Source organism: Papaver somniferum, chromosome 2 (assembly GCF_003573695.1).
Source record: "Papaver somniferum cultivar HN1 chromosome 2, ASM357369v1, whole genome shotgun sequence".
In the NCBI taxonomy this organism is placed as follows: Eukaryota; Viridiplantae; Streptophyta; class Magnoliopsida; order Ranunculales; family Papaveraceae; genus Papaver; species Papaver somniferum.
Genome location: NC_039359.1, coordinates 105,704,586 through 105,712,113, shown reverse-complemented (window position 1 = coordinate 105,712,113; position 7,528 = coordinate 105,704,586). Strand labels below are relative to the sequence as shown.

Genomic DNA, 7,528 nt, shown 5'->3' with positions numbered 1-7,528 from the left:
TCAACCAAGTATTTAGGCAATAGTCTACCACCTTCTTATGTTCCGTGCTCCAATCATCAATAAACCTCTGCAAGTTTGCATGATACTTGACCTTTGTCTTCGAATGAACCAAATAGTCCCAATTCGTGCAGAAATCCTTCCATAGGTCCCCCTATTCGTCGTATTTTTCCTTTTCTTTTCTTCTCTCTTCTGCTCGCTCCTTTTTGGAAAGTTTACTTAGACGCTCGTCTTCCTCCTTCGAACGTTGATTACCCGTCTTAGTATGGATCTTTTGGATTTGATTCTTGCAATTAGATAAAAGATTGTTTTGGATGTGCCACGTATAAAGAAAATGTTGAGCTAGTGGAAAAAATTGACGGACGGCACTCATAACTGCATAATCCCGATCCGTAAATATAACCTGCGGTGTCACTTCGCCACGGTAAATCAACCTCACTTTCTCCAACGCCCAAACATAATCCTCTATTCCTTCTTTTTCCATAAAGCACCATGCTACGGTGAATGATTGTTTATCCGAAGTATGACTGACCACGTTCAACATCGGCATGCTATACATGTTTGTCTTGTTGGTGCAATCTAGGAACAGAACCTGATAAAAACACTGAGCCAAATCACCATCCTAGGATGGGCAAGAAAAATATGAGTCACCTTATTGTCCGCACCCACCCTGGTTTGCATGGCGTAGTTAAGTGTTTCTGCCAACCACTCAGACTGTTGCATAATTAATCTACCATTCCATTCGATTTTCTTGATCGTTGCTTTGGTAGCGTAGATTGTGGAAATGGTAGACAAGTTATCCTTATCTTCCTTCCTTATCACATTTAGGATCTTAAGAGGCCTACATCCCTTCATTTGACGGACCTTATCCATTTGATGCGGTTTCAATCGGGAATATGCAGGGTGTCCATATAAACTTTTAGGTGGAGGATGGTTGTGACGACCGTCAGGAATACTATCCAATCTCCATCAATCAGTTTCACGATGCCTTTTGAAATAAATCCTGAACGGACATTTACACTTCTTCGATGCTGTTTTGTAGACCCTATTCGTCTTCTTCTCATATTTGTAATTCTTACCTTTATGAATTTCTCCCTTTTCACCGCCCTCAACTCATGCATGCAGATTACTTTGTGGTTGCATTGATTCCTGCGATGAAAATCTTATGGTTTCACTTCTCTTTTATCCAAGTCATTTTTAACATATTGTTAATAATAGCTCTATACTCCTATATTCTGATATAAGATCATCTGATCTGATTGTATTTCAGTCAAGGGCAGTAAGTTTGTAAAAGAACCAACTATCTTTCCAAATCAGTCCACCACGTATGGACAAGCATTTGATGGTTTCTCCAGCAAGAAAGGTACTTCCTTGTTGAGGAACTGCATTACCGGAATCTTTCAAAAACAATAAACTGAACATTGTGTAATTTCGAATAGCTTTTCATTTGAACTTTAATTAGTTGCTGAGGAATGTCTATATGCAGGGAAAACTGGGAAAACCTCTTCTCTACCAGTTGTTGATGTTGAAGCTGAAGTAATGGATGTGGACTGATACCTTGTATAAAACCTTTTATTTGATTGGTGTCAAGGGATCCTCAATAGACTCATCTATACAATATCATAAACATGATATTTAGGCAGAAGTTTTGTACTTATAATGACAGGCAGAAGTTTTGTACTTATAATGACTTGTGTTAGAGAGGGTTGTTGTTGTTGCATGTAACTTTATATTATGAAAGTGTATCATGTATTCATCAGTATCCAGTTTGGGTAAATACCCATTTACACAGAGAGGCAAAAGAAGAGCTTAGAAACTTGAATGAGTTCATTAGTAAATTTAGCTCAGTCTTGTGTAAATTATGTTGATGCGCTGTGCTTGTATTATTATTGCTTATTACCTTGTCAATACAACAACATTATGGCAGGAACGTATCCAGCTTGAGAAAGGAAATAATAAGTCATTTGCATAGGTTCACAGAATGCAGATCACAGGGTTCTGTTTAGTTTGCACCATCCAAAATTGATCCATAGCGAAATCTGGATGACAAGGTTTTGTTGTTAATTTTAACAACAACAAAAAAAGCCAAAAAAAATATGTTTAGCACCCATACTTGAACAAGGAAGAAGCTGTTATTGATAAACCAGGTACAGGACCAATTCATCAGAACGACGAATGGAATAAAATGAATATCAATCCTAACATTATCCAGGAGGGTTCGCAAATAAAAATACTCACAAACTGGATTATCTCAAAACAAAAGAAAAATATGGTCCCCACAGAGGATCTGACGTTTTAGGTAAACTTATTTGGAGGTGAACTTAAGAACGACCACAACATAAACAAAATTCTGGACCCAGCCTAGTGAGATGCTTCAACCACTTTCTGCAGAGTTGCTTCAGCCACTTTCTGCGAAGACAAGAAAATTATGTCAGTGAAGTACGCCCCAATAAGTAAGATGGGTTAGCCGGTTAGGTATTAACACGATCTTAATTTCACATCAAAGTATCAAACATGAAACGGGAACAACATAGTGCGGGACGGTGAATGTTTGCAATACCAGACCATAATTATCAATCATGGTGAATGAAACGGATAAATATTCTTATTTTTTCAGTCTGTCAATCATGGTGGCAGGTAAAGACCATAATTATCTCCAACTATTGTGCAACCTAAGTATCTGGGATTGAATTTCTGGAGACTTGGCTGACATGGGTGTAAGTTCAAGAGTATCCAATCTCCAACTAGAAATTTAGAACTAGGGAGATCAGAAAATGCTCAGTTCAACCCAGAGACACAGGTAACTGGCAAGCCACCTAACTGAGGCGCTGACAACAGATGAAAATGCAGTACTTTAAGAGTACGCATGAAAAAAGCAGCTAGGCCTTATTAGTATAATAACCAAGTACCTCTTCAGTTCCTTTCTTGCCTCCAGTGAAGAATTTGTAACCACCGTAAATAGCTGAACCCCATCCAGCTAAAGAGACAATCACAAACTGCAAAGTTGACAAATTGTATTACAGTAAGTACAAGGGTGCCGTGAATCAAAGTAAGTACAAACCACGTTATTGAAAAATAGCCTTCAAGTGACTTACATGCTCTTCCTTCCATCTAGATGGGCTCATTGGGTCTGACCAACAGTTCACCTTTGCGGGTCCATGATGATCTGTGGCGAAGCAAATAAACCTTATTCAGGAAATGCTCAGGATAAGAGAGTTATAGGTATATATAAAAGATAACACAACATGCTGATACAAATTGAAAGCTACTAGCACAGCAGAACTATCTTCTTTGATTGAACATCTCTAGTTACAAGCAAACAGTTCCGCTTTCATTCTATATTCGTAACAACATATTGAACAAGATAGCTGAGTAACCATAGAGTGTAATGAAAGTGCAATCCAAGGTTATTTCTAGAAGAACACGTAAACTATAGGTACTTCAGCATGAAATTATCTACATTGCTTTCGTTCTTCCTGTTTGTAATCTTTTCCGTTTTACTCATTTCAAACTTAAACCCAATTAGAAAAAACATGATTCTATAGATGGAAAAAGAAAATTAAGATTCAGTATTCTGTAAGATCGAATAGGCATAGCCAAACAAGAAACAGTGAAAAATAAGGATAAATGATTAAAAAGAATGCCCTAGAAAGTCCAGAATCATCAGAAACAACTCATTTTATAAATTAGGGCACCAATCTGAAATTCTTCCATGTATTAAGGAACAGAATTTCTAATGTATGAATCAGATTCTACAAAAACCCTACACAAATCTACTCAAAGATTTCTAATCGAACGAGATCAGATTTACGAGGAAATGAAAAATGATAAAGAAACTTTAATTTTGAGATTTTGATTTGACAGATTAGTTCATACCTCCACCTCCTGCAAGACCACGTCGTTGGATAAGCTGAGTGGCATCAGCTGCAGACTTTGGAGTGGAAACCCTACATAGAGAAGCGGCTTGTCTAGCCACCAACCTTGCAGCCATTGTTATAATTTTTTTTTCTTCTCAGAGGGTTAGAGAGAGAGAGAAAAGTGTGAGAGTAATTTTTCTCAAACAAAATGAGAGATTTGTGAGAGGAGGAGACTATAGAAAGAAATAGAAGCTGAGGTAGGGGTGAATTGGTAAAATGTCATAAGTACCCTTCCTATGTGTTCCGGTTCTAGTAAGTTCTGGTTCCAAGTTTTTCTTTCTCTTCTCTGTTTGGCTGCAAACTTGCAATAGCACTGTAGGCTTATAGCAACATGGGAAGATTCTCCTCCGGTTCATGCAGCTTTGTTGGTCATACCATGGTAATAACTCGTTTGGTTCGCTTCAATATTGCAGGAGTGCAGGGCTGTTGACCTGGGTCAGTGAAGGAAGTAGGATTAGGTTTATTTTTATCAAAATCTTCCTCTGGTTAATTCTGATTTTGGCTTGTTTTCTTTGCTTTGGGCTTTGTATAATCCAGTTGAATAAGGTTTCGTACATGTTTTGGAGAGTTCAGTTCAGTCAGATTCAAGTGCCTACACAAACCATTTCATACTATCAACCTACAGTCTTTGCAAAATTGGGATGATTAGACAAAAAGCTGCAAAAATATAAGCAAATCAAAGAACATACTGTTCACTTTTTTGGTTTATTTTATTTTAAAGCCTGCAGCCATTCGACACAAAATGGAACCTTGAAAATGTAGCACTGAGTAACAGAGAAGGTCTCTCGTCAAACCCAACAGTATACATTACTATATATATACATACACACGAAGAGCAGCTCAGCACCCAGGGTTTCTCTTCTTTGAACCATTAAAAAGCATAAACCACACAAGCATTGTTGTACTCTATCATTCTTTATGTTGATGTAGCTCCATTTTCACATTCTGCAACAAAACTAATTCAATGAGATAATAGATGCCACATATCTAGATAAGTAAAAAATAACGTATTTGAAGACAGAAGGGGGAACTGTGAATCCTCTTCTTCTATAATCAATAGTGTATGTTGGGAATCCCTTTTACCGTGTGCAACAACAACAAAAAACAGCATTCTGTTGGACAAAGATCTGAATGACGAGTTCCCAGATAACCTACCAAACCTATTCACCTGCTTATGTATCTAACCAACACTTTTTGAATATGGTGGCGTCTGGTGGAAATGCATTCATATATGTTTTGAGTTCTATATTATCAAGCAGGATAACTCCAAAAGTACAAGAATGTATACCTGCACTAGTACATATACAGAGATAAGGAAAAAAAGAATTTGCTCTAGTACGATTCAGAGCTAATTGGAACTCGCTACTCACCAGTGCTTAGACAAACTTAAACTCTTCCTCAAAGAGACAGCCCTGCAAAAAGAAGCTCCAACTCTTCGTCTTGTGACGGCGTTCTCTGGCAAATTAGCGCAAGATAAATTCAGTTAAATTTCAATAATTACTTTCAGATACATAAGTAGCTTGGATAACTGAAATGTATCGAAACTATCAACAGCAACATATATGACACTTAAAAGATACGGAAGCTGTCTAGAGTGTAGCGACGAGTGAGGAACGTTTCCTAACCTCGAAACTAATGAACTGTGAGGCAATGAAAAGTCAAACTACTGAGTGCCAGAATATCAAATCCAAAGAGATCGAAAGTCCCAAATTACCATTTCACAAGCATAGAAGGGATCAGGCATTGGAGTTTGCAAATGATTACATGATTGGAATTAATTTTCAATGATACTCATTCTCAATTATAGATCTTTTGCAAGAAGGGTAACTAAGAAGCAAACTTTTTCGAACAAAAACCTCTTATGACTTATGAGTAATAAACTGTTTATGATAAGAAGAAATGTATAAGCATCAGCCAATAGTCATCATCAAGCATTAAGTAACATGAAGAGGCACCCCTTGAATACCTGTTGGTATAAATTCGCTGCAAATTTCTTGGTTCAAAATAGTATGTGTCATGAAAGTATGATGACGAAAAGTAATTAATTTAGTATCTAACCTTAATGGACATAAGTTGCAGTACTTTGTTGAGAACTCTGATACGATGAGATGCATAGCTACTGTTTGTAGGCAGTTTATTCACTCTGTTAAGTTCAGCTTGAACTGCTGCTTTCTTTTTTCCATCGCAACTGGTTTTATCAACTTCACTATCTTTGTCAATATCCATCTCATTTGTAACATTTATAAGACTCATTGAATCCAATTTTCAAATAAACCTGCCACAAAATATAAGACAGAAAAGTTTCAGATTCAAAACCTTACTCCAAAAATTAGCAAAAAAAATCATCAGATTTCTGAGATTCACCCTTAAGCCAATTTATGCTGAATTAGGGTTTCAAATTTTGAACATTTACCTATGGTTTTACAGCTTGTTAAAATCTATCTAAGAAATCTATGTTTATTATCATAAAACTTAAAAATAGAAAATAATCACATAAATATCACTGATTTCTGAGTCAAATAAGAACCAGGGATTATAAGAAAACGGATGAAAAATCTACAGTAAGGAGAAGTCATAGGAGTTGGAAAGATAAGCATAAAAACGGAACAGAAAAACTGTACAACATGCTTCAAAGAAAAAGAAACTGTACAAGTTGGTGAGAAAGAGCTTACAAGTTTTATAGATTCCAAAACCTAATTCGTAATTTTACCCGCTTTCAGCTTTATCGCCTGTTTTTTGAGTTTTAACAAGAGCTCGTGTTCATGAAGGTGCAAACTCTCACACCTCTACAGCCTCGTTTAATTGGGCCCCAAAAAATAATTGGGGGTCCGACCAATTTATATCCACACCATAGATTGGAGTCAAAGAAAATAGGGGGAAAATATTATTTTACCCTTCCCACTTAAAAACCTATTAACACTAAACATTGGCCTCCAATTGTATCAAAATCAGAAACTTTTGTCCTCCTCCTCTCCCTCCACGGTTCGTCTTCTCCTCCACTGACGACCAATTTTTTTTTCTTCGTCGTAATCGTTACGAAAAATTTTAATCGACGATTAGCTTCCTCTACAAACATGGCTCGAACGCATGAGTACAAAGGAAAGTTTGCTAACCCTAAAACTGTAGATACACCTAAATTGAAGATTAATCTTAAAACCAAGGTTGCAGTATCAAGCCGGGAAGAATTAATGGCGCCGATTAGAAAGTAAGTGAACTAAAATCCATCTTTGTTTCGATTATTTGTCTATGTTTTGATTGATTTTTGGAATCAATTTTTTCAGTTTCAGTGATAGGGTCGTCAGTATGTGTTTTCCTATTAATTAACGACTCTATTCATGCATGTATAATCTACGAAAAATCGTTAGTCTGTTTGATGTTTAAGTTAACGATTTTAAATCTGCTACTGCAAATTTTTTGTTCTAGATTTGAATATGTTGACGACCCTTTTGTGTATGATAACGATCCCAATTGAAATACGAACCGTCTCTCTATCCCAAATATTGGAAGAGTCTTCAATGTATCTATTTAGGTCGTCATTGTACAATTTTTCCCTAGATCAGAGTCGTTACCTCTATATAGTAACTATATGACGATCCGATGTTGAAAACAATCAT

General features: G+C 36.6%; 1 protein-coding gene and 2 long non-coding RNA genes across 3 annotated transcripts; 1 reads left to right on the top strand and 2 right to left on the bottom strand.

The window, feature by feature from the left end:
* Positions 1-1,286: 1,286 nt before the first annotated feature.
* On the top strand, positions 1,287-1,759 carry LOC113348685. Its single transcript, XR_003359766.1, has 2 exons — positions 1,287-1,360; positions 1,484-1,759. It is a non-coding gene; the product is annotated as an uncharacterized LOC113348685 (long non-coding RNA).
* Positions 1,760-2,081: 322 nt separating this feature from the next.
* LOC113348683 lies at positions 2,082-4,081 on the bottom strand. Its single transcript, XM_026592529.1, has 4 exons — positions 3,874-4,081; positions 3,093-3,163; positions 2,907-2,993; positions 2,082-2,406 (listed from the first exon to the last, which is right to left on the bottom strand). Exons 1-4 carry the CDS (start codon positions 3,986-3,988, stop codon positions 2,359-2,361), a joined length of 321 nt encoding a protein of 106 aa, XP_026448314.1. The 5' UTR covers positions 3,989-4,081; the 3' UTR covers positions 2,082-2,358.
* A 499-nt stretch (positions 4,082-4,580) lies between these two features.
* Positions 4,581-6,718, bottom strand: LOC113348684. Its single transcript, XR_003359765.1, has 4 exons — positions 6,587-6,718; positions 5,973-6,189; positions 5,285-5,369; positions 4,581-4,859 (listed from the first exon to the last, which is right to left on the bottom strand). It is a non-coding gene; the product is annotated as an uncharacterized LOC113348684 (long non-coding RNA).
* Between the last annotated feature and the right edge of the window lie 810 nt (positions 6,719-7,528).

Excerpts from the sequence above, each read along its gene's own strand:
- LOC113348683 (XM_026592529.1), bottom strand. The coding sequence starts at position 3,988 with ATGGCTGCAAGGTTGGTGGCTAGACAAGCCGCTTCTCTATGTAGGGTT. Across the intron at positions 3,164-3,873 it reads TGGTCTTGCAGGAGGTGGAG|ATCATCATGGACCCGCAAAG; the intron begins GTATGAACTAAT and ends GCTTCGCCACAG. Across the intron at positions 2,407-2,906 it reads GCAAGAAAGGAACTGAAGAG|AAAGTGGCTGAAGCAACTCT; the intron begins GTACTTGGTTAT and ends TTGTCTTCGCAG.